We start from the raw sequence: 27,916 nt of genomic DNA, 5'->3' as shown, positions 1-27,916 counted from the left end.
ACGAATGTCGATTGTCGATGTCGAATACCACGAAAAGACAGCACCGGGTGCCGGCCGAGCCAGAGGTCCAGTGGCACCAACCTCTGTTGCTAGATACAATATTGTATTCATTATTATTTATCATCATTATTAATCGAATACGAAATAATATCTAATGAACAAAAAATATCTAAATTGAATAATAAATAGTTTTGTGCCATTGATTTCTGGGACATGTCTTGTTCTGTACAACACTCGCATCTTGTACAGTTGTCATGAAGGATACCCTATTTCTTTAGGTTGGTTTTAGATCTGCTCACTCCTACACTGAATTTATGTAGGGTTCTACCCTATAGGATATAGGATATAGGATATACAGGACGTTCACCTGTCTCATTCGAATCACGGACGTTTCGTCCCCGTTAAAAAAACCAGTTAACGGTCCACGGACGTTTCGTCCCCGGCAATTATTGAGATAGGTCGTTTCGTCCCGGAGGAGTTATTAGCCATAAGACGTTTGGACCCCGGCATACTTTGATAATATAAATACATTAATTTTTTGGGCATACGTAAACTGCGCCCGACATTTTATCCATGTTAAAAAGGTATAGTGTTAACTGCGCCCGACTTATTAACTCATTAAATTTTGATGATGATACATTTATTTTTCATACTGCCCTAAATACTTCACACAAATGTTTACAATACATGGTTTTATCAACGGTTATTAGTGTTATAAGTTTATAACATACCACTCGTTATATGTTTACTTTCCGATAAAAGTACAATATCATATACTAATTGCTTAAAATCTATTTTTGAATATAATTTCCAAAATAGTATTATTATATCACCATCCGATGTTGTAATAGATTTCGAAAAAGCTATTAATTTTGCGTGTAATACTGTTTGGCCTCAGATAAAGACATACACGGATGTTGCTTTCATTTAGCACAGTCTTGAGTCTTGGAATAGAAGTATCCAACAATAAAATGGTTTAAGTAATGACTATAAAGATAAAAATAGTGATATTAGAAGGTGGTTATTTCATTGTTACGGTTTACCATTTCTAAGTCCAGGAAGTGTGTCTGAGTATTTTGTCAATTATTTAATGAAATCAAAGCCTGACGACGAAAGAGTGACATGATTTGCGGATTATTTGGTAGACGTATATTATATAAGTGAAGAAACTCAGTATCCACCTGAAGTATGGGCTCAAGCATCAGCAGAGCCAACTTTAACCACAAATGCACGCGAATCTTTTATCCTCACTATAATTCCAGCTTTTAATGCTTTTATACAACACATCCAAATATTTTCATGTTCATAGAAAAGTTAAAAGAAATTCAAATAGAAGTATACATTAAACTAAATAGTATAAATGAACCGTTTAAATTCCAAGACTCTAAAACAAAACAAAAAACGCGAAAGTTAGAAAATTTAATTAATAAGTATAATAGTAATCAAATTCCAATTGATTAATTTGTAACCAATAATATTTATAATTATTTAAACTTTTTTAATTATATTTATAATTATTTTAATTTTTCAAATTATATTTATAATTATTTTAATTTTTTTAATTATATTTTTTTTAATTCCTAATATGACGTTATTATTTGTAATATTTGTATTCATTTTGCTTTTTAAAATTATATTTTATTTTTAATTATTCATATTATATGGCCGTAACGAATTAAGTATTTTACCTGTAATTTTACGCGGGCGCAGTTTACATGTGTGATTTTGTTTTTGTGTTTACCTGTATTTTGGGCGCAGTTTACAATCGCCGTAAAATGAACAATTTAATCTTTAAATGACAATACTACAAAATAATATACAAAACCATAATCAATATTCATACAATACAATTACAAATAGTCAAGATTTAAATAAATTACAATTGTATTAAGTCAACACAAAATGTAGTAAAAATGATAAAATTAAAATTAAATACTATAATATTAAGATAAATTATATATTATTTATTTTTAGGTTAACTGACATGTTTTTTAAATAGTATAAAATTTGATTATCGTCATTATATTGAAATCCCGTACAATATGATTGCAATTTTTTTTCTTTAAAACTATTTTCGGTAGGTAAGTACATTTATAATTTATTATTTAATTTTGTATTTGTACCATTGCAGTTGTTGCAGACACATTGCACAACTGCATTGATTCAATAAATTAACAAGTTAAGATGTTTAATTCTTACAATATTTTTAAATTTATTGTTAAACCCTACTGACACATTGTTGGTCCAACCATAACCTTCTTAGTTCTTTTGTGGCGTTGTAAACGTTCCACATGTGCGGTAAAAATATTGGTGGATGTCGTAGAAAGCGAGTTGTACGGTTCCATGTCGTCCGCAGGATGGGGGGGGGCAAGTAGGGACACCTGCCCCTCCCTTGGCTTTTTTATGGGTTAATTATCATAATCACTATGTAGTATAAAATATCACAAAATAAATATTTTTTAAATTAAAAACATTTTTTGAATCGATGAGTAATCCGCGATTACCATCACGCGCACCCGACCTCCTAGACAGCACTATCTACTAGTAAACTTTGTTGGTAAGTAGTAATAAACTTGTATGCATTAGTAACTATTTCAACTATTTGGATCAATCTACTTTTATTTGTAACCTTAAAATCATTATCATCATTGGTGCTCCCGAGCTACGATTTAAATATATTCAACTGAATCTAACTTCTTCCCTGAATATAGATATTTAACTGTTCATTACCAATCACGTTACATATTTGGACACTTAGTTAATTTTTTTTTTAATTTTATATTATTTTATTGTATATTCAATTATTTATTTTAGTCGACAAATGTTATAATAATTATGTGGATCTTTGTCATCGGTTTTCGATGCAGTGTTTCGACTTATATATTAGGTGAATATTTATAGAATCTCATTTTACCGGAATCATTGACTATAAATATTAAAATATTATACTAGTATTTATAATCATTAATATCGGTATATTTGAATTTTGCGTAGCTATTTTTAGTGGGTATTAATTATGTTTTCCCGAATGACGACGGCGATACTGAACAATGCAGCGGTGCTATTTCCGTTAATAATAATATAATAATTTAAGTCAACAGGCCTCTTTAATTTTATTTAATAATTTTTATTTTTAATTTTTTTTTTTCATAACCTACCATAACTGTAAGTCTGTAACTAATGGCCATAGTTGCCGAGTTTATTGGATCAAGAGACATTCCTACACATTTTTAAAATACTCAAATACATAAATGTATACATATAAAAATAAAAAATTAACTTTCCTTACAATATTTGCAGGAAGAAATGTCAAGACAGGAATCATTTTTACAGCCTCTCTATTTTTTTTGTCTTGTTTATATAATATAATGGCTAATCAAAACTCTTGAACTTTTCGCCAGATAGATTGGTTTAAATGATAAAAATACAATTGCACGGATTTGATTGCCAGAACCACAGAACGTTCAAAATCTATTGAAATATTGAAAGTGCTTCAAATTTATCTTTTAGAGTAGTCAATAATTCAATATAAGTATCTTTATTTTTACGTTGAAGTAAAGCGGTGTACGCAGGAATAATAATATTGTCTATACGACTATACTTGTGTGTAGTATATAAACTTGATAAAAATCGGGAGGGCGAGTAGAAAAAATAATTTAATAAATAAAAAAATAATTTTGGTACATAGTTTTAATACGTCAATGCACGTTTGTGAAGAGAAAATTATAATACGGTTTTCATTATTTTTATTGTCATAAAATAAAAACTACTCTGAATTTTCTTTACCAGTCATATTACAATGTGTTCCTTTCAGTAAAATATCATCTATTTTTGAAATGTTTGGATAGATATTGCTGCGAATACGTCGTAAACAACTATCGAATTTTCATTACCAATAAATTGTTTGCTTTCGTCTGATATATTAACCACATTCCCTGCATAAATTCGAGATGGTTAATCGTAATTTTCTTTTGCTGTTTCCTTCATAGTACATTTAGCTCTCCCTGCGTGGATTGCCTTCAGCCTACATGACTGTGAGCTCCAAATTTTAAAACGGTAGTTATTTCTTTATTTGTTGTAATTGTTCATGTACATGTCTTTGTAAACACCCACCCATCGGATTCCTTTTTTTTGTTCATAATGTAAAAAATGTTTGTAAATTTAATTATTTTTGTAATTAAACACTCCATATTTTTACTATACACTACGCACTTCTATACACACTACAATACGAACACAATATAACTGTATACATTGAGTGAGTAGAATTGTGGAAATAGTAAGTATAAAACATTTTATCTACAACAGATATAATAATTATAATAATATACTTAATACCTATTTGAAAACCTCATCATTTATTGTATTAAAATAAATTTAGAATTTCAGCTCACAAACCTGTTTGGCTGTTTAGTGCACAACAATCTTAAGCACTTACCTATAGGCTATAGCCTATATCAGGGTGGTGAACCTTTTTTAGATCTAGTGCCAAATTTTTGCAATCAAAAGTTTGGGCGTCTCCATTTTCCGTCAAAATCGACCTTTCCGGTTATCGCCAGCACAAAAATATATATTTCCTTATATATTGCCACCACAAATTTCAGTTCTTATATTTTGGTAACCCCTTGGTAATTATTTTTAAAATAACAGAAAACAATTAGGTGATACGTTTTTAATTAAATATAGAATTTTACAAAAATATTCAAGTGATACTTAAAATATTTATGATTGAAAGTATTAAAATATTATATTATATACCTACGTATATTTACCACGTAGATAATAATTTATGTTCAAAATCATGTTTTTTCTCTTTTAATAAGATTATATTCGAAATTCATGCGACAACTAGCAATAAAGATAACCCTTGTCTGGTTTGATCTTTTATAGATTTTACGATACCTATATCATTAATTTATAGCGTATAACTATAAGAAATAATTAATAAATAAATAATATAAATAAATGCTTGACTATGATATTGTTTTACGTCGTAGTATTGACTTTTTTGTAATATATTATACAATATTCTATATAATTTTAATTTTAAGTATCACTTGTATGTGTTTTTGTAAAATCATATATTTAATTAAAAATTGATTACCTAATTATTTTTGTTATTTTAAAAAGCATTACCAAAATATAGAAACTGAAATTTGTGGTGGCGGTAAAAGGGAATATATATTTTTGTACTGGCGGTAAACGGAAAGGTCGATTTTGGCAAAAAAGTAAATCACCCAAAAGTTTGACAATTTTTCACGTGCCCAAAGATTGTTAACACTAAATAGAACATAATAAATATAGTAACATAATAAATTTTACTTAGAAATATTATAAATTTTTAAATGTTTATAGTTTGTTCCTTTGAAATTTTTAGAAGCAAAATTTTACGAATATCATAATTTTTCACAATTTTAATTTTTTGCGTGTCATTGAAATTTTATAAACGTGCCACTTTTGGCACGCGTGCCATGGTTTCGCCACCCCTGGCCTATATATTAGCAGTGTTGTAAAAAATTATTTTTAAAAGTATTTAAGTAATTACTCGAATACTCTTAAAGTAGTTCAAAAATATTTAAAATATTTGATAACTTTTACTCAAATACTTTACAACACTGTATATTAGACATTACAGAATTTTTCATTAAAAATAAATGTATTTAATTAATTAAAAACAAAAAAAAAAAAATTATAAATTAAATTAACTTATGTTATGTTATTAAACTATTCAAGCTAACAGAAAGTGTCATCAATGGGTGGCTCCTTTCAACAACATTTCATGACCTGTTAACATTTAGCATATAATCCTATTGTGTCTAGATATAATTTATGATATAGATTGTTTATTTCTTGTGTAAATAAAAATAAAATAAATAAATAAATGTTAGTAAAATAATGAACTTTGAAGTAATTAATAACTCTAGAACCGAATATCCTATACCTAATGAAAATATACCGGGGACCAAACGTCTTATGTCTAATAACTCTCCAGGACGAAACGTCCTATCACAATAATTGCCGGGGATGAAACGTCCGTGGATTGGTTTTTTTGACGGGGACGAAATGGCGGGGGCGAAACGTCCGTTTACCGTCTCATTCATGCCCTGCCGTCTTTTAGGAAGTGGGAGTATTTTTGAGACAGCCTGTTAGTAAACGGCAAGATTTGAAGTTGCATTCAGTAATCAGTATGATGTATATTTGATTTGTGAGTGGGCATACCTTCTCCACACAGGAATGGCGAATTCTCTAGCAGTGTTATAAGCAGTGTTGTAAAGTATTTGAGTAAGAGTATTTGAATAAAAGTATTCAAATACTTTTTTACGTATTGAATACTTTTTAAAATACTTTTATTTTTGAAGTGTTTGAACGGTATTTTAAATACATTTTTTTAGTATTGAATACTATTTTATTGAATACTTTTTTTATTCCTTTAATTCTTTATTCATTGTCAAATAATAATAATGTCATAATAATATTATAAATATAATATTATTTTATCATTTATGAACAATTCGATATCGGTTTTAGTTTTCGTCTATTAATAGCCTAACTAAATATGTTTTACTCCGAGAAATCGTCTGTTTATCGTCGACGACGATCGCAATTCGCAACGGTACGTTATCGGTACCTACTACCTAGCAGTGCGTCAGTAGAGAGAGTGTTTAGTGTTGGTGGTGCAACAATAAAAAAAAGAACTAATATGACTGATAAGCATTTCGAACAAATTATGTTTGTGTTATTAAATTATGATTTTTTTGTTTTGTATTTGAAAATTATGTGAAATACTTTTAAAAAGTATTTTAGTAGTACTCAAATACTTTACTATAGATAGTATTTGGGTGGTATTTTAAATAGTAAATACTTTATTTTATAAGTATTTGAGTAATTACTTAAATACTTTTTAAAAGTATTTTTTACAACACTGGTTATAAGGCGTATATTCGTAATATATATGTGCGTTTGCCCCCCACATAAAACCAGTGAGTTTCCTAAGTATATCGTTCCTTGGCTCCTTGCAGCAATTTTTTGTTTAGTTTTCTTACATTATACGTTAGAGCTAGAGATCGGTCTATAGCGACCTTGCGTGACGCTTAGATATGTAGGGTGTTCAGAGTTCTCTAATACAATTTTCTGCCATTCGATTTTCAGTTTTCGATCTGCACTCTGTTTTTAAGATGAAAGACACAGACTTCTTAACATTAGACAAGTTGACTCATTGGGTTTTCGGTTTTAAAGGAGTTTTCAACATGATAATCAAACATTGCCCCAAGTGATTTTTCTAGTGCTCTTTCAACATCATGGAAATTGCCACTTCATCATTTTGGGTAGATAAGGCTGTATCGCTGGTATAATATATATATATATATATATAAAATCATTGATAGCCACCTGGGTAAGTATTGGATAATCATTAGTGTATACATGATGATACCCATTGCAATGTCTCACGAAATAATGGAGATATCAAAATTCTGGTGTTGTAATAAGACTTACAGGGTTAAGACTTAAGATTGAGAACTACAATTATTTCATTTTTTAATTTATTTTAATGTTTTAGTAAAAAGTTTAAAAATATATTTTTTTATTTAATTATTTCCAAATTATTACAAAACCAGAATTTTGATATCTCCATTTTCGAGAGATATCTAATGGGTAAATCCTCGCAGATACCCTGTACCTATATTTAATTTATATTATTAATTCATTATATGGTATTGGTGATAGGTGGACAGACACGCTTCCTGCTTTGTGTTGTATGATGGTGTTGTGCTGTACACGTCGTGTTTCTTACAGGTTCTTCTCGATAGGTATAACTGTATAAGGTATAAAATTAAGAATTTTTCATTATATTTCTAATATTCTATTTGATCTCTATTTGTTATGCTTCTTAAAACAAAGTACCTACAGATATACGTACCGTATAGTTGAGTATTTTATCATGTCTAACCTAACCGTTCTAACCTTGTCAGTATATTTACGGACAAATATATCTACATAACTACGCGATTACTGCATATTATGAATTCAATCGTTCTTACCACGGTTATCTACAGTAGATAACCGTGGTTCTTACAAAGGCTATAGTGACACTAAGTATTGGCTGATTTTAATTCTTTAAAATAATATGTATCAGATAAACCAGTAATAAACTAATAAATATGAAATATTACTCGGCATAATTTGTACTTTATAGTAAGGTGTTAGTAAGAGTGTAATACAATATTTTGTATGAATAAAATCTGTGGAAATCCCCGTATACCTACTACAAGACACAAGTAAGCGGTTTTTTACACTCTATCAACTTCTGGTTTTACTCGTTTCGTCACGATAGGTATAATTAGCATAATTCAAATTACACACTTATACCTATGCAAGTATATTTTAACATATATTATGTACCATGTAGGTAGGTACTATGTCATAAATAATAATATACAACATTTAAGATTTAACGATCGTTATTTAAAAAAAATTTTATTTCAGATTTTATCATACCTGTTATATATTGCTCTAGTTTCTGCTTAAATACAAATATATAGCTAATACCTATCCTTCATGGAGTTGAATTGTTAAATATAGATAAATGGGACATACAAATTTAAACAAAAATATATTAAATGAAGAAACGAACATTACTTTACAATAAATACACCTTATCACTTTATCAGTCAGCTATTACTTATCATAGATTAATAAATGTTTACAATATTATGTTTTTTACAATGTTTTTCATTAACTGGTAAAGTGTATAATATAACACTTATTATTTCGTTTAACGTTTAGTGGAGTTTCAGCATCATCGTTTATATTCTTAAATACTCAATATTTATAATTAAGTTAATGCCCCGTCGAGTTTTTTTTATTGGAAATAATTAAATTTATAAACATATATATCTAATAAGTAATTAATATTGTTTAAAATTTTAGAATAAAATCAATTGCGATTGGCAATCATTGATTTTTATACCACATATTTAGATATTTTAAGTATCTAAGATATCAAATTTTAATATTTAGATAGTGTGCATTGGTAACCTATCTACATAAATAATATATTCCTATATATATATTTAATTTGTTAGCTTCATATTTTTTAATATCATGCAAGAATATTATTCGATACTGGTCATACTGTAGGTTATTCATCAACACGAGAAATAATGATGTAAACTATTAATTATACGTGTATGTTTTAAGTTTAAACATATTTTATTTCATTAACTTCACACTAAAATTTTATGTTTTTTAAACGTATATGCTCAGTGCTCCACTAGACAAAATTAAAGTAGACTCTGTTAACTAAAAAAAAAAAAATCGTCCTCATCACTTATTTGTTATATGTTACTAAGCAGGGAGACTCGACACCATCAGGACAAAAGCTAGATTTTAGTTGTTTTATCTATAAACTAAACAAATTATTAAAAATCATGATATTAATAAAAATAAAATATTGAAAGGTCAATTTTTTCAGCAAAATAAACTCTATAAAATAGGTATCTTTAATTTTTTCAAAAATTAAAAAATAATTTTTTAACTCTTTTAACAACAAATTTAATAAAATAAAAAAATAAAATACATGTAGCCCCTGTTTTACGAGTCTAATAAAAAAAAAAACATTTATGATATATTTATTATCTCAGGAGATACCGTAATGGATAAATCCTCGCGGGACACCGCCTGTGCATGTGAGAAATTGAAGAATGCTCCTATTAATTTTTTTCATACAAAATCTAGGACATTTTTCATGTTTATTAAATGTGGTCAAAGCACAATTGAGTCTACTTATAGAATCCAGTGCGTACTCAAGGGGTTGTTTTAGGTGTTGAAACACATGAACACTAAGTATGTTAATATTAGATTTATATTATATTTATGTGTCTTTACGATTCAGATACCTACAAAATATGTTGCACATCAGGTGCGTGGCCAGGGGGTTGAGAAGTTAGTATGGTTATATCCCACTTTGTCCCATATTTAGTATAAGTTCCTTATTTAGGTCTCTGATACTATCACTTTAATTGCCTTCCATATATTTTTACTTATAACAACACTTTCCCCGAATGATAATTTCTAGGCTCTAGACACGCCACTGTGATGATGTCACACGGTCTTATTTAATATAATTAACATGAAGATTTATGACTAAAATAAAGAGTGTCTTAAGTCTAATCACGAATTTTAATTAAATATATTAAATTAAAACACCTCACCTCCTAAAGTCCTAAAAATCACTTAGTTATACGACTTATATGCCTTTTATAGACTAATTTTGAAATAGTCTATAATATTCGTAAGACGTTTGTGGCTATAATAACTAAAATATTATTTTTATCCATGTCTCCATACATCTATCATAAACAGTATGAATTTTAATTTTTAGGACTAAAATTATTGTACTTAACTAATTTAAAATACTATCAGCTTTGAATAACCGAGTATAGTTGTACTTGTAGAATTTTTTTTTTAAAACGTATATAATATTACTAGTGTCTATACCTCTATACAACTATTATACATAAATATAGTATTAGTACCACGACCGTTATTTGTTTATGAGTTACCTACACCAAGTACACCAACATTCCGAGTGAAAATTTGCATTTAGTACCTAATACCTATTATAAATTTGAATATTTAAGTTTAATTAAGTTCAATTTTAATATAACAACCAATGGCCTATAAGCGCACATATAATATTTTTTTTTCACCCTTAAATTTATTGGTGAAACCATTATCAACTTTTGATTTTCAAATGGTAACACATAATTAAATTATCATGAATTAATAAAACCATTTTTTTCATAAATTTACGCGTGTTATCATGATAAAAAAATCATGGCATTTTTATGGACTATTTAAATTGTTTTAAGGTATTATTTAATAGTTGTAGATCATTAACTTCCGTGATCCAGGCGTGATTACCATGTTAGTTATTTAATTTCTATCATGATAAATTAGTACAATTAAATAAATTAGCCTCGAAATCGTGTTCCATATTTATATATGGGTAACATAATATTAAATCCACTTCATGATCGTTCAATAGATATTTATAAAATTAACTACGGAAGGTATTTAATTATACTATTTATAATATTATAGTTATTTGTATTTAAATTATAAAATTTAAATTTGATGCAGATTGCCAACTAAGTATCTATTTTTTCTGGTCAAATTTCAATACATTATATTATACTTGTGTATACACAAGTAATTATATATAATTCTTCATAAAGTGATCTCACTGATTTTTCATTGACATATAAATAATATATAGGTTACATAATGTTTTAATATTTAAAAATGAATCAAATCACCTCTTTAGCGATACAACAAAAATGGGAAAAAAAAATTTGAGATCTAATATCGTACCCAGCAACGAGTTAGAATACTAGAATATTATAAATTTATAAATATGGTTGATTATGGAAGTCGATTATTGCGATCAGGAATACAAAACATAGATCGATCGAATATTAATTTATATTGTGAGTATAATATTTGTAGTGGGTGGATATAGAGTTTTTTTTTTTTGGAATTATTGGAACCAACGTTGGCCACTGTTACTGTATCCAAACACTATATGATCGTCCTAGGTATATTATCATTTATCATTTAATATGCCCTTTCTGTCATGTTTTTGCTGTCGCATCTCTATAGAACAAAACCGAAAAAGTTCATAAATTCCTCTCTGTAAAAGAAAACAAAATATTTTCACCCCTCCGAAATCTGCAGAGTTAAACCGTAATTGTATATTGCTGATTATTATAAATACCTATGCGAACCTGCCATTGGCCGCAGGTACAATAATATTATATATATACGACGCGTGACGTCACATATCAACTGGTGTTCTCTATACCGGTTAACCCACTGGTTGCTTGGTAATAATAATAATAATAATAATTTGCAACATAATATTGTAATATATAACATTGAAATACAGCAATCGTATCGTTGTGTTGCACAGTTAGCCGCGGTCGCACCGACCGGTACAAGTATAATACTATACGGTGCTCAATATAAAAAAAAAGTTATACGTCATAAACTTATCAGAAAGCCGAGAAATTGATTCATGAACAGTGAACACGCGATATTTCGATTTTTATTTGTTTACAAATTATAAAACCTACCCAAGTAATTTGGATAGTACCTATTGTTCAACGTAGAAAATATTAGCGGATAATAACTATTATACATTATACAATTATTGTCGTCTCCGTCTTCAAGGAATTAACACTGCTAACGATATTATACCAGAAATATTGAATCAGTAAGTACTATCACGGTTTGATATTAGTATACTCGACATAATTCATTATAATATTACAATATAGATATTATTGCAATATTGCAGTATTGCGCAGTTCAGCGTCAAACATTTAAGAATTAATATTCCCAACCGGAAACAAACATATAATAATTTACTAAAATCGCAAACAAACCAACGAAATATATAAAGTTTGAAAACTGATTTTATTTCAAATCAGTGTAATATAGTAATACATTTATTTCAATAATTACTCACAATTTACACACCAATCCCTTCATTAACATATAGGTAGGTATAATTATTATATAACAATGAATAATATAATTCATCATAATACCTATAAATATTTTTACGTCGTCTATAATTTATTGTATTAGGCTCTATTAATAATTTAGTGTACCTATTGGCTATTACCATCAATGAAATCAATAAGTAACGATTTTCTCAATTTTTATGATTTCGTAGTACTAAAATAGTAGTTTTGTTACATATTATACAGTGCATGCAGTTTTTATTAAAACAATTTTCGTGCAACTTGTACGAATAGATTTTGACTATATTCTAGAATGTATTTCATTGGAAGTCTCCTAAATTATAACTAATGATAGATAGTTTTAGTAAATTTTTGATTATAAATCTGTTGGATTTAATTTAAGTATATCACCTATTAATTATTATAGCATATTAGCGGGTTTCTGACATTTCATCCAAACAAATTATCATTATTAATCAATTCGAATGTGTTTTTATACTTATGATTCTCTTACTAAATACCTATTTAAATTCGGTGTATTAAGTGCTGATAAAATTTACTATAATAAAACTACCCATTAAATCGAGAAAAAAACGTGAAACGCTGCTGAAAAACTATTACATTGTTATGTGTTTGTGAGTTTGTGACCAATAATTTTATTACCTACAGTAAAATAAAATTTTAAAGTAGTTTTTGATGATATTATTATATATTCGTACAGATAAATTATGTTTGTTCGATAAAAAGTAAAATGTTTTATTTGTGCTTATAATAATATTAGATATCAGTAATACAAATGTTTTTCATTTTCAGTTTAAACATGAGGAAAGAAAAATATTTCGTTATTTTAACATGTATGATTGGAATGGCAACCTCTCAGTCCAGTAATGGTAAGTCAATTTCAATAATAAATGTATATAAATAAATTTTATACAATGGTATATGTTGTTTAATACAATAAACAATATTCATGATGATTGGTAATCCATTAAATAATTTACAGTAAAAAGGGGGCTCTCATTTTAAAAACAAAATCCTTAGGACAGTGCTTAAGTAGTGCAAAACAATTTAAAAGTTTAAAATAATTTTTTTGAATATATTTAAAAATTCTAAATATCAGAATTTGAATAAAGTATTAAAGGAAAAAATAAGAATGAGGTTGCTTGGTGAATCACCCTATATATAGCTACGTTATGATAGCCAGATACTTGATATCTCCATGGTTCCTTTGTACTGCCATGTAAGGATGTACCTACTAAGAAAGTATTTTACGAAATTTGCATTTTAATGAAATTCTTACACGAAACGTTTGAGACTCACGAACGAATCAAAAATTGTTGTTTTTATTTATGAATGATTGCTTCTGGTTATGCTCAAGTAGATGAGGTAAATACATATATTAAATTATCGAATTTATGGCCTCGAATAAAGAAATTATTTCCTTCTTAAGATATGCGTGTTGAATTTTTGTTATGATGTATAATGTATATAATGTATGTTTGTAGCTTATATTCTTAAAAACTATTCGACTGATTTTGATGAAAATTTTAAATTGTTCTTAAGGATATTAGGAAAGTAGTTTAAATTACGTTTGAAAATATACCAAGTCTTGCCTATATCCAATCCGCCTCCGTCTTGGCTATAATTGTCTAGCTTGGTGTCGAATCAGTTTATAAAGAACTGGTACTTCGATGCCGATTTTCTCATAGACTGAGATATACTTAAATTAAAGATACCCCTGTATAGCGCTATATTTTACAAATTTTGTTCATTTATACAGTAAAAGTTGGATTATACATCTTATAAATTATATCAAAGATATTTAAATTAAAACAAAAATATATGTCTATAAGTATAACAAAGGAATAGAATAATGAAAACAACGATTTGAACATGAATAAAATGTTCATGTGTGTAGACAATTATAACGTAAATTAAAAATAATAATTGGACGTTTCAAGTTTCTATGATCAATATTTTATCCAATAACAATAAAATAACAACAATTATTTTAGCGGAAATCGATGTTATACGTGGTAACTTATTCAATTTCGTTAAAATTATAGCTTCAAAATCTTATATACCTATAAAAAAAAATGTTACGACTGCATATTTAACATATTTCATTAGTTTCTGTTCGAGAAATTAATCGCAACTTGATATTCAATTAAGTTTAAAATTTATAAATAAAAAACGTTATTATTATAAATAAAAAATAAAAATATTTGACAATGTTTGTGAATATTTCAAATGTCAATAATTGGAACAAAATTAACGGAGATACTTTTGAAATTATTTAAACCCATATTAAAATGCTTATATAAAATATTTTGTGAAAATGTCAAGTCCAAGAAACAAATTCGAATTTGTCAAAAACTGATGTTACGTAAATACGATCATAATTTTTTTTTTTAGTCTTTCTCGGTTATTTTATAAAGATTTGGAAATTAATAGTATTTTAGGTTCCTTCAAAATATAATCTGGATCCAATTTTCTCTCAGAAAAGTTCCACTCATTAAAAATAGAAACTTTTTTGTATAAAAAGTATTTTAGATAACTACAGAAAAAAAAACGTACACATAAAAACACCTTTTTAAAACCAATACAATGATCACTCCGCTTAGAATCTAAAATGTTTTAGAATAATATAATGTAAAATGTATGGTCAGTCAAACTGATATACGACGTTATCAATAGCGAGAAAAATATGCTCTAACATGAAAAATCTGTTGGCTATTTCAATCTGTTATCATAAAATCCAACTCATAATATTACCTATTTAGTATAACCTTAACCTATATCTTTCCTATAACCACCCAATCTTTTAGAAACAAATTTATGACATTTTTAAACTGTTTTGCTATAACTAAAAATTTGCTAAGTTATTAGTACACCATTAGAACCATAATGTTGTATTAATTGTTAAATGTATAAAACTATAATTTGTTGATAATCAACAGATCGTTACAGTTTGTGTATATGTAACTCGACCCTTACAAAGATTTTTAATTCGTCGTATTTATATAGTGCCTATATACCTATAATTAATATATTTACAAGTCATCCCCAGCAGGCAGCGACGGGAACAAAAATTAACCGTCACAATATTAAATTTGCTTTTATTGTAATCAACAGGATGCAATACTCCAAATTATGAAAATGGCGTATGTATCGACATTAAGCGTTGTCCGAAGTTACTAACTCTATTAGAAAATCAAAGGCAAGTGCCGTCCGTTTTAGTCTTCCTTAAGAAATCATTTTGTGGATTTGAAGGCAAAAGTACAAAAGTGTGTTGTCCTCTGGAAAATAATGTAGCACCGGTAGCACCGGTAGAATCAACGGCGCCGGTAGCACCCGTAACAATGGCAACATCGGTAAAACCGATCGCATTGAACAACGGTGCGGCAAAATTACCATCGCAAACTAGGTGCGGATTAACCAACGTCACCCGCAGTCGAATTATTGGAGGAGCCCCAGCAGAATTAGGTTAGTACTTAGAAATAATTATAAATTAAAAATGTATTTGCTTATAATTATATCTATTATAACCAACTGCTGATATTACTTTATTTGATGACATTTTTTTTTATATATTAAAATGTATATAATTGATTACATCCAGTTAAAATAATAATTTTTCACCTGTCGACCGAATCTTTAGACTAACCATTAAAATGTATTATTAATTAGGAGCTTGGCCTTGGATGGCAGCCCTTGGCTATCAGGGTACAAATCGAAACAATCGCGCTGTACAGTGGCTTTGCGGCGGCACGTTGATATCAAGTACACACGTGCTAACAGCTGCACATTGCGTATTCAATATTGCTGTAAAACTGTGAGTAAATTAATGAAATCCCTGTACGACATTATCGTATAATAAATCACAGACATAATGACGGTACTTAAGAATATTTTAATTTTTCAGGACTACTGTACGATTAGGTGAGTTGGATTTGGATCCTACGGTCGAAGACGGTGCGAGGCCGATAGATGTTCCAGTTGATCGTATCATCATACACTCGAGATACCACCCACAAGAACTTACCAGCGACATAGCATTGGTGAAGTTAAAAAATAATGTTGCTTTTAATGGTGAGTTTTTAAACAATTTCGTTTTTCATTAATTTACAGTACTGCGTTGTATCACAAATCACTATATATAGGGAAGTATTAACACTAATTTTCAAAGCCCAACACGCAATATAAGAGAAATGATTAACGTGGTTGTAAAAATAAATTATAAAACTGTTTAATGTTGTTATAATAATATGTGTATATATATTGTATATTTTGTTTAGAATTTATACAACCCATTTGTTTGCCAATCACTCAAACTATGAAAAACGTAGATATGTCGAGAAGTTTGCCATTTGTTGCGGGTTGGGGTTCTACTCAACCTAACCCCAGTATACCTCCCAGTAAGTATTAATTAGTTAGAATGCCTGCACTAAATAGGCTGAAAAAAAACTACATATTATAATATTTCTTCAACTTTTTTATGTACCTATTTATAATTCTATATCCTATTTTATCCAAGCACGTATATTTGATAGGGGTGGTGGGCAATCGCCCCTCTCCCTGCCCAAGCCTGTACACTAGTCTATTTTGATAATAGAGAGACATGAATTTCCAGCAAACAAAAAAATTTTAAAATTATAATAGTAAAATTTTAATCTTTTTTTTTAAATAATAGAGCTGACATATAAGTGTACATGTAATAAAAATGTACCATGGAGGATTTGGACTATTCCTAAAAAAAATAATCGTCCTCCTCCCCCAAGATGAGATCCTAGATACGTGCCTGATTTTATCAGACTTTTTTGTACCAATCGCTTATTTGTCATGTGTTTTTTAAAATGGATCAAACGAATAAGTTTTTGAAGTAAAAATAACATAAGTATCAAAAATATAGATCTTGTAAAGAGCGATTACCAATTTATTTTATTGTGATCGATATATTGTTTTTGATTGTTAAAATATTATTAGATATATTTCATTATGAATAGTTGATATTTAAAAAATCAATGTAATAGCAGTCATCAACCAAATACCAATAAATTTCAGTTGCTAAAAACTAGTAAAATGTATGAAAAAAATATTGCAATTATTCAGGTTTTCCACCCACAACTGCTCTGATGGAAGTTCAAGTTCCAATGACAAGAACCGCGGAATGTAAACAAGCATATTCAAAACAAACAGCTGTAATTGATGACAGAGTGTTATGTGCTGGTTATCCAGAGGGAGGAAAAGACTCATGTCGGGTAATTGGTTCATTTGGTTTCATATATAGAAGTACAGAAATGTATAATGTTTAAGTTTTTAATTGGTTTCAGGGTGATTCGGGAGGTCCATTAATGATGCCAAAAGGAAAACAATACTTTTTGATGGGTATAGTGTCTTACGGATTAACAATATGTGGCCAACCAGGTTTCCCAGGTGTATACACCAGAGTATCTTCATACACTGATTGGATTGTTGAGAAAATAAACCAAAACTGAGTTTCCTAAACTCATTACTGACAACTTACTTAATATATTATTCATATTTCACTGCGTTAAGAAGACAGATTTAATAATTTATTGTTAAAATATAAATATGTTACGGAATATTTGACTGTCTGTATATTATTATTTTAAATTTTATTTTTTTAGTGTTTTTTTTTCGTGACTGTTAAATATTAAATATGATCAGTAATATATAAACATTATTGGACATATTTATTTAGACTAATATAAGAATTATACTGAAAATCAAAAAACTTTTAGTTTACTAGTTCAATTTTAGTCCTAGTAATAAACAATTACTTATAAAGTTATAACCTATAAGTTATACCTAAGGTTGGTATCCTGACTTTACTTTATGTAGCATAGATAGTATGTCTTTACGCAGTGAAAATGACCTTTTAATAATGTTATATCATAGAATATATTAATGTAAATTGTATAGTATATTTAATACAATACGCAAAAAAATTTAAAAGAAATCCTTTTGTTTTAATAAACTTAATTTTCCATTCATAGTTATACAACGTAAAAATGATACTGAATTGTATAGAACTATATAGTCAGTATATAACTGTAGTATAAGTGTAAGAATCGGTGTTAATTGTACGTCAGTAACGTTAGGCCCATCTTCAGCCATTACACAAAAACTGCATAGATATTTTATAATTCAATCACTTATTTTAGTAAGTACACATAGAGTTTTCCGTATTTGAAGTCAAATATTGTACTTCGGAAACAAATATTTTGGATGTGTATAATTTTATGATAATTAAGTAATACCAAAAGAAAATAAACATGCGTGATGGTTATTGGTTGGCAGTTGCGTTTCATTATTAATATATTGGCTTTACTCTTTATGTATTGTTATTTGTTGGGCAGAAGAAATGACTTCTCTAATGTATCAAACACAGTAAAATATATGTGGCGATATTGCTGTGGATCGGAATATTTGTATGCGGGAAATATATGTTTTAAGTCTGAAAACTTTTGGCGTAAAAATTAGCGACGCTGGTAAAATATTAGAAACCGACGAGTCCTTTTAAAAAACGTAAATATAATGCTGGTAGAGAATAATCCCGACAATAGATTTTTGGGGGAATTTGTTGGAAAAAAATAAAATATTAAGACAATATTTAAACCAAGATAGAACTATTTGTTCTGATCGTTAGCGTGCAAGTTATAAAACAGATGAACTACAACAGAACACAGAGTTTAACCATTTAACTGCTTACAATCCTCAAACTGGTGCTCACATACATAATGTCGAAAGGTTGGGCGCAACAAGAAATATTGAGATACAGCTCGTCGACATTTAGAATCTAAATTTTAGGCAGTGGAATTCGTGTGGCGCCAAAAGAATGATAAACCATAGCTATTTTAAATTGTATGACCCGAGCATTTTAGTATGGGTTGATTTGTTGATTATTAATTTCTAATTTTGAATTTTATCCTAGTTTTTGTAATAGTTTAAATAATTTTTAATACATTTTTTAAATTACGTCGCATAAAGAAAGTTATTCGCGTTAACCGATAAGAAGCTTCACAAACTCGCTGCCGGCGTACTCGTCACACACACACTATAGTTGTGTCTGAAGACACTTTTTCTAGGAGAAAAAATTCTCTGATCAACAACTTCAAAAAAGTGCCTAGCAGAAAATTAGTTAGTTGATACTTCTGAGTGGTCAAAAAAAAAAAATTGTCTGTACCTTAAAAAAATAATTAGCAAATACAAACAAAAAACAGGAAAATTTGTAATATTATTATTGAAATAATTTTTTGGTGACTAAAGTTATCATATTACATCCATATATAGCTAGATCGTCTTAGATTTTTTATGTCCTTTTTCTGTAAATGTCGATGAATATTATTCGTTCAGTCAAAATGTTTAAAAATATAATACAAGGTTCGAAATAAATTATTTATATAGCTATATAGTGGCGGTTATCATTAAAAATATAGGTGTAGCGAAGCATAAGAAATAACCACCCCCCACAACAAATTTTCAACTATTCACATAGTTACTATAAATTATTATTCTATTAAAACATTCCAAAGTATTACTCTGTATTATTCATTACATAGACAACCCACCCCACCCACATATTATTAAAGGTGTACCAGCTAGGTGCTACATCTCTACTCAAGGATAGCCGCCACTGTATAGCTATTTAATAATATTAAAGATACATAAGCATGATTTAGATCATGAAAATTTGCATATTATTTTCTATATTAATAAAATATTATATATCCTGGGCTGATACGCCGCTTCCACTTAGAATCTTTTTTCGTATACAATGATATATTTAATTATTATTAAAATTTAACTCATCGGCCATTAAAACGATCCACTTGGCGCCTATACTGTACAGCAGCTGCCACACTTGCCAACCTTTTTGATTCTTTAATAACATTTTATTATTCTTAAAACAACTTATGAGAACCTTCCTTGTACATAATATTATACTAAATTTCTACTAAAAATGTCTCAAAGCACCAAAGCAAACTCACCATTGTAAAGTCAATACATTCCGCTAAAAATCTAAAATAGGTCTTAATATGAGTATTAAACATGTATATAACTTTTAAGTTATGTTCTTATTTCTCATAGTATTGTATTTAAAAATGTAGAAAATACATTTTCATAATAATTAATTGTTACGTGACTACCCCTAGTCAATCCCGTATACAGGGGTGGTTAGGTTCTACCCCTCCGACATTTTTAAAGTAGGTATATATTAATTATAATTTATAATATACACACTTATAACACACTTTATGCATAATTGTACAACAACAGTTTATTATAAAAATATATTAACCCCCCTCCCCCTCAGGTTGTATATATGTGCTTGACCCAAGTAAAAAAACAAAGATTTTAATTTTTAACAAAAACCACATTCCCTTCTTAAGTACGCTCTCTTCCCATACGTGATCTCGTCATTGCAGATACTATTTGTGACGTCACATGGTGGCTTCTTGCATACCTGTTCTGCTACTTAATACTATACTCATGGCAAAATATAAGAGGTATGTACGCAACAATACGTGTTTGAAACTTGCGAGCGCATTCCCACTTTTTCCTATGTGTTAGGTTCTCCGATTTTCATGCTTTGGTATATGCGACTAATGAGAGGCGGAGAACGTAACACACGGTAAAAAGTGGAAAATATGCGCATGAGAAAGTTGCTGACATACCTATTTACTTTTTCATGATTATACTCATCATATTATGCGGTTTCGAATTTTAGCAGATTCGGATATTCTCGTTACACAGTTATCCATTCCTATACTAACGTATCGTATTAGACGCCCGATTAAAATATATAAAATACGTCGCCCGTAGAACAAAAGAAAACCATCAATTCAGGTATAATATAGTTTTTTAATTAATTTAGATCCTTCAACTACGCAATAAACAAATACCGGTTTTTTATATATAGTGTCTTCTCGGCAGGCGATGTCTATATATTACACATTATTTTTTGTCGGATATTAATTTTATAACTGTTTATCGAAAATCGTCACAATATTCTATATGACGTCAAATATTTCTATGTCTACAAACATTTAGGATCAATTATTACTTTTAGTAATACAAAACATAATTTAGGTTTGGTTGTTATTATTGAATTTTACGATTGATGCCATTCTTGAGCAACGAAAATAATTGTGCTTTGGGTCTAGTGTAGGATCTAAGTAAGTGTCGTTTTTGAGCTTTATATTATTTGCTCTCTTGCCAGAAAAACTTAAAACATTTTTTGTCCCATTCATAGAAAACATTCTCGTTTTTATAAATTTTGTCATCTCCAGATTATTATAAGTGCATAAGAACTACTAATACTAAAATAGTTATACTTTAGTTATACTAAAATAAAAAATATATAAACCAATATATTTTTTACATTGTAATATTATTGAAACCAAAGTTAATAGTTATAAATACCTACGGTTTCGGACTTTTTGTGATAAAATATTGCTAAAAATATGCATACATAATACATATACATGCCTGAAATAACTAAAATATGAATTAAATTTTTTTCAAATAAAATTGGTTTCTTAATGTGTTTAAATGTATCATTTTATTGTTAATGATGAATAATCAAACATCATCTATCTCAACATAACTTAAATGTTAAAAGGTTGCTAAATAAAAACAAATCATACTACGAGTCTATGACTCGTACTATGTGTATTGATTATATATTGGTTATCTCTTAACAGTAAAAATTAAAAATGTTAACTATCAAATTAAATTTACATAAAATAAAATATGTAAAAACATGTAAATGTGTTAAAACAATAATTAGATTGCCAATATTTATCAAATATGATATGGTTTATCCTATAAAAATGCCGAAATATGAAAACAATAATAAAAATCTACATATTTCTATATTTAATATCGTTATGTCTTAAAACAAATTTATAATATCTTACTTCTATATTCTACAGCTATAAATAAAAAATATTCAAACCCAACGAGTCCCAAAGTCTGGTCATGAATAAAAATTTTTGCATGATGACCCTCGAATTCCGACGAATAATTGTGTATAATGGCCAATGGGCGTATTATGAAGAATGTTCCATGTTAATGTTGAACAGTGTAATATTGAATTCGATGATCCAAAAACACAACTTATGTATAACAGGAAAATATCATCTCAAAAATGTATGATAATTTTTTATAAACAAACCAAAATTATCTGTCCAATTTTTTTCTATAAATATGGTCACCTAGAGTCTAGATTTTACACTAACCTATTTACAACAAAATAATACATTGTATGAGCTTATACCTATCAGGAAAGTTCGCATTTTGAATACGATAATATTGTAACGTGATCTGAAAATCTTATTGTGTTTTTTGTTATCTAGGAAGGATTTTTATTTCTTATCTATAAGTTTTTCTTAGCTAAGTTTGAGCACTGTGTAAAAGATTTTTACTACCTATCAATAAGAATATATTATGTATACTATGTATAGTTTAGATATTTTGAAAAATTATTGTTATTAATTTATAATACTTTAAAGTAGTACTTTATTGTAATGAATATTGGAAGATGGCTGTCAATAATAGTTATTTTGATTTCGCTCGTGTTGGTGGTGACTGTCAAACTGACTGCCGTGTATGATTTTTTAAATAATGAATACAAATTTGTGCGGAGTCGAAATGTTTTAAGTGTGTTTATTTTGTGTAAAGTCAATTTCAAATTGTGTATTAATTATATATAGAATGTAACAAATGTTTTATGCTACGATATGATAAACTGTTGAAATACGATGAAAAGTTATTAGTAAAAGCAATAAATAAAGCATATAAAACTGGTTTACAATATCATCGTAAATAATACATGTTTAATTTATTAGATTGTGAGGAATCTTAAGTATATTCGTATAAATTAATTGTATACAAGTATACAACGTGAATAATTTTTTCAGGATGTTTTTCTCTTAATGTGTTCCCACTATAATTATAGTAAAATATACTTAATAATATCAGCTGACAGACCGTTTACACTCAGAGTTGTGATATGTAATTATCTTTCATTGAATTCAAATTTAAAACTATTGTTATATTGACGATATATAGGTACTTGGCACCTACTATTTTATGTATCAGAGAGTGGTTACCACTTTCTTATTCTTTTAATTTATTCTCTTATAAAGTAATGATGATTGTGAATAAATCGTGACGTCAGAAGTAGTATAACTTGTAAAAAAATCAAATTTTATGTTCAATTAAAACATATTATGTTTTGCGATGTTCAATTCACAATAATGCAATAGTTTATCTTTTAGGTACAGTTTTATCATGAGAAAAGAACATTATTTTATTTTCATGACATTCATACTCGGGATGAATACTGCACACCTCAACAATGGTAAGTTTAAATTTAGTTTGATTAAATTCAAGCTTGTAACTCAATGTCAGATACTCAACTGTATAGGGTTGAATTTAGTGGGGGAGGGGGGCATAACTGCGCAAGCTACAACGCCTACAACAGCCACAGGCACCGGTATTTTGGGGACGCCAAAGTTATGTGGCTGGAAATTAGTTCACTTATGAATTTAGAAAACTTATAAAATTGAAATTTTTTTTATAACAATATTATACATATTATAAAATAATAAATAATGTATTGGGCTGTTCAAAATGTAAACAACTAAATAATATTGTATTTGAAGCTTTTAGCGATCGAGAATAATTATTATTATAATATACCCAATAATAGTTCCTTATTCCTTTTACAAATTATAGTCATAATTCAATATGCACATAATTATATATTACGATAATACGGCGTTGTTGGTATATTATTATATGTAGAAAACCAACTTGAACCACAGTTTTTTTGTGAATGATGCCAATGTGATTATTATTTTTTTTTTTCACTACTCGACGCTGTTGATTATTTATTTATTATTGTGTTTGTTTTTTACTATTTTTAATATGATCAGCAGAAAAAAGTTAAGCGGATATAAAAATCGTTACCAAACTTTATGAAAATACATTAACAAATTATTTGATAAATAAAGGTGCCTATATTAATATAAAATATATTAATTTGCATATAGTTTATATAGTTTTATTAAATTATTTTTCATTTTGATTATACTAATATATTATGATCCATGAAAACATGAAGTAGGTACCTAAAAATGTAAAAAAAAGAAAACAATTTATATAATGAATTAAAAGAAGGGCTTTTGTGGCATACATCACTCCCCTCGGGGAAGGGGGTTCGTGATATTATTTAAAAAAGTACATTGCTGTAAAACAAATATTCTTTTCTATGCTCAAAATTTAAAATGTTCACGAGGATGTATCTCCCTTATTTCCTGTGGGTATAGGCTGCTTACTACGGCGGCGCCAATTACTTTTTGCGCCGGGACACAAAATGTCTAAATGTGGCACTGCTCAAATGTGATTATTTTTAATTGTCCTTAACGTCAGAATGCAGTACGCCACACAATGAAAATGGCGTTTGTATGGATATTAAGCGTTGTAAAAAGTTAAGAGAATTACTGGAAAACCAGAGACACATTCCGTCTGTCGTGGACTTTCTGAAGAAATCCTTTTGTGGACACGAAACTGGAATCACGAAAGTATGCTGTCCTTTGGAAAATACATTTTTGAATGACTCGAAACCGACTAGCGGGTCCACTGCTGGTGACATCCTGACATATAAATCATCAAGATTGCCATCACAAGAAACATGTGGATACAGCAATCCCATCAACAATCGAATTTTCGGAGGGGGCCAATCTATATTAGGTTTGAATTATTTGTATAAATTTATTTATTCGACGCGTTTTGTGTACTATAGTGTGATAACACGCGTCGTGAAGTTATGAAGAATTACCAACCCACCGAAACGCTGATGACTTACTTAATATATGTAACTATTTTATAGGTGCTTGGCCTTGGATGGTAGCCATGGGATACCAAGAGGTTAATGCTAGAAGTCATGAATTATATTGGTTATGTGGTGGTACTTTGATCACCAGCACACATGTATTGACAGCAGCTCAATGCGTGGCTAATCGAAAGACTGTTAGGTTGTAAGTAATTAGTGTATACAATTACCTGGTGACTGCAGGTATACAGTTTTTTTTTTTATGCAAACATTTTATTATTATTATTATTTTAGAACTGTGGCGCGCTTGGGGGATTTGGATTTGGATTTCAACGTCAACGATGGAGCAACGCCGTTAGATGTTCCAATTGATTATATTATCACGCACGAGATGTACAACCCTCGAGAAAACACCAATGACATTGCAATACTAAAATTAAAAAATAGTGTTTCCTATGGTGGTAAGTTTTTTTTTCGTGTCATTAATAATCATTATGTTTAAATATATTTTTACATGATTATTGTTATAGTTTGTTACTTTTGCAACTATTAATTATTATTATTTGTACATAGAACCGCAGCGCACGAATCAGTGGCGTAATTAGGAATTTTTCTTAGGGGGGGGGGGATAAACATTTTTTTCCACACAAGATACTTGGATTTTCAAGTACAATATCTGGGAAAACTATTTCATCAAAAATTCTTAAGCTAATATATATGTTCACAAAATGTATTAATAAATGTGCTTTAAAATTCTACACAATTTAGTACCTATACAATATTATAATAATTTCTTCAAAATGTAAATTTTGAATATATTAGAATTAAAATTTACTTTTAAATTAAATAATAATTTATAGATTTCTTGATATTAATTATTAATTATATTTAATATATTTCGTCGTGATGTCAGCACGATAAAACATAATATAATTCCATAAGCTTCAAATTAATATATTATAAATATACACATTATATAGGCTCTGGGGGGATATATCCCCCCTCATCCTCCCTTAATTACGCCCCTGGCACGAATGCACTTTAAGGCATAGTATAAGAGTATAAGACATAATACTATATCGGATATATTATATATAATCTTGTGTACAGTTCAACTATTCAATATAATATTAATATATTATTATCACCATAGTGTTTAAATAAATCGTTTACTTGTGTATATTTACTTTTTGTGCAGATTTTATCCAACCAATATGCCTGCCAATCCAATTGGATATGAAAAATGAGGATATGTCGAAACCTATGCCATTTGTTGCGGGCTGGGGTTCCACACAAGAACTGTTTTTCTCCAGTAAAAACGCATTACAATTACCTACCATAAACTATACAATCTTTAGTATTAATTATATTATTAATTTTGGTTACTTTTTAATTTAATTTTTAGTTCTAACCATTTAGTAGGAATATGATTCGAATTATTATCTCATCGTAATATCGTGTTTACCTTCATATATTATAGATAAAAAAAAAACATTTAACCAGAATATCGATTGTATTTTTCTGAGATGTTTATCCTTGAATAATTTTCAAATATCATTTAAATATAATAAATCGTATAAATAATGTACCATAAACCATACCTCATAATATACACACAAATAAAACGGTCGTAAAAAAATCAATCACAATTGATTGGTATAATGATGTGGATTATAGTTAGAGGTAGTATAATACTTATGTATTTTAACTTCTATTTTAATATTTTTAAATATACATGTCGGGTTGTGGCGTATTATTTTATTATTTTTATCAATTGAAATTAAGAGTAGGTACCTATCTAAAAAAAAACTATTCTACTACATTTTATAATAAATAATTGTATATGACGTTTATAACTAAAATTTACTTAACAATAAGGGTCTTGCAGCTTCTCTATTATTATGTTGAAACTATCAAATCGGTGTGTATAAAATGAAAATATTGCAATTTATTCAGGCGAAACACGTAATACTGTTTTGATGGAAGTTCAAATGCCAATAATGGACATCTCAAAATGTAAAGAAGCGTATTCCGGTGGATACAATGTAATTGACGACCGAGTTCTATGCGCTGGATACCAGGAAGGAGGAAAAGACTCTTGTGGGGTATTTCACTTTTTGATTTGTATATATACATAACATAAAATAAATTCTGTATTCTGTTCGTCTATTTATTTCCATTTGATCTTAGGGCGATGCTGGAGGTCCTCTAATGTGGCCAAAAGATGGTCATTACTATTTAATGGGAATAGTTTCTTACGGATTTATATCGTGCGGTGAACCAAATCAACCGGGAGTATACACCAGAGTTACCTCATTCGTTGACTGGATCATTGAGAAAATAAACAATACCTAATCGAATTACCAACTTTAATGAACTCTAATTCATAAACTCGTTTTAAAGAAACCTTTAAAGCATATCTATATAATATATTGTGCGTATAGATTCGATACGATTATACCACGTAAATTTTAACTGTGGAAAGATTTTTACCTAAGCTTATTCCTAATACAAATTATAT

At 28.4% G+C, this 27,916-nt stretch overlaps 1 protein-coding gene and 1 pseudogene across 1 annotated transcript; one reads left to right on the top strand and one right to left on the bottom strand.

The window, feature by feature from the left end:
• Positions 1–1,369: 1,369 nt before the first annotated feature.
• On the bottom strand, positions 1,370–4,146 carry LOC149057699 (uncharacterized; annotated as a pseudogene).
• A 7,804-nt stretch (positions 4,147–11,950) lies between these two features.
• On the top strand, positions 11,951–27,750 carry LOC107169577 (ovochymase-like). The gene is made up of 16 exons (XM_089223476.1): positions 11,951–12,274; positions 13,341–13,417; positions 15,663–16,013; positions 16,218–16,362; positions 16,453–16,619; positions 16,826–16,945; positions 17,640–17,788; positions 17,861–18,020; positions 21,341–21,401; positions 23,837–23,919; positions 24,993–25,313; positions 25,453–25,600; positions 25,690–25,856; positions 26,594–26,707; positions 27,352–27,500; positions 27,586–27,750. Exons 2-16 carry the CDS (start codon positions 13,348–13,350, stop codon positions 27,748–27,750), a joined length of 2,370 nt encoding a protein of 789 aa, XP_089079602.1. The 5' UTR covers positions 11,951–12,274; positions 13,341–13,347.
• The last annotated feature ends 166 nt before the right edge of the window (positions 27,751–27,916 follow it).

This window comes from Diuraphis noxia, unplaced genomic scaffold (genome assembly GCF_037042655.1).
Source record: "Diuraphis noxia isolate RWA-SAM2 unplaced genomic scaffold, SU_Dnox_SAM2 contig0003, whole genome shotgun sequence".
In the NCBI taxonomy this organism is placed as follows: Eukaryota; Metazoa; Arthropoda; class Insecta; order Hemiptera; family Aphididae; genus Diuraphis; species Diuraphis noxia.
This window is presented reverse-complemented; position numbering and strand designations above follow the sequence as displayed.

What these genes read in the sequence shown, in the direction of transcription:
- LOC107169577 (XM_089223476.1), top strand. Translation starts at nt 13,348, where the DNA reads ATGAGGAAAGAAAAATATTTCGTTATTTTAACATGTATGATTGGAATG. An exon ending in AACCTCTCAGTCCAGTAATG is followed by an intron (nt 13,418 to 15,662) that starts GTAAGTCAATTT and finishes TGTAATCAACAG; the next exon opens with GATGCAATACTCCAAATTAT. An exon ending in AGGGGGCCAATCTATATTAG is followed by an intron (nt 25,314 to 25,452) that starts GTTTGAATTATT and finishes ACTATTTTATAG; the next exon opens with GTGCTTGGCCTTGGATGGTA.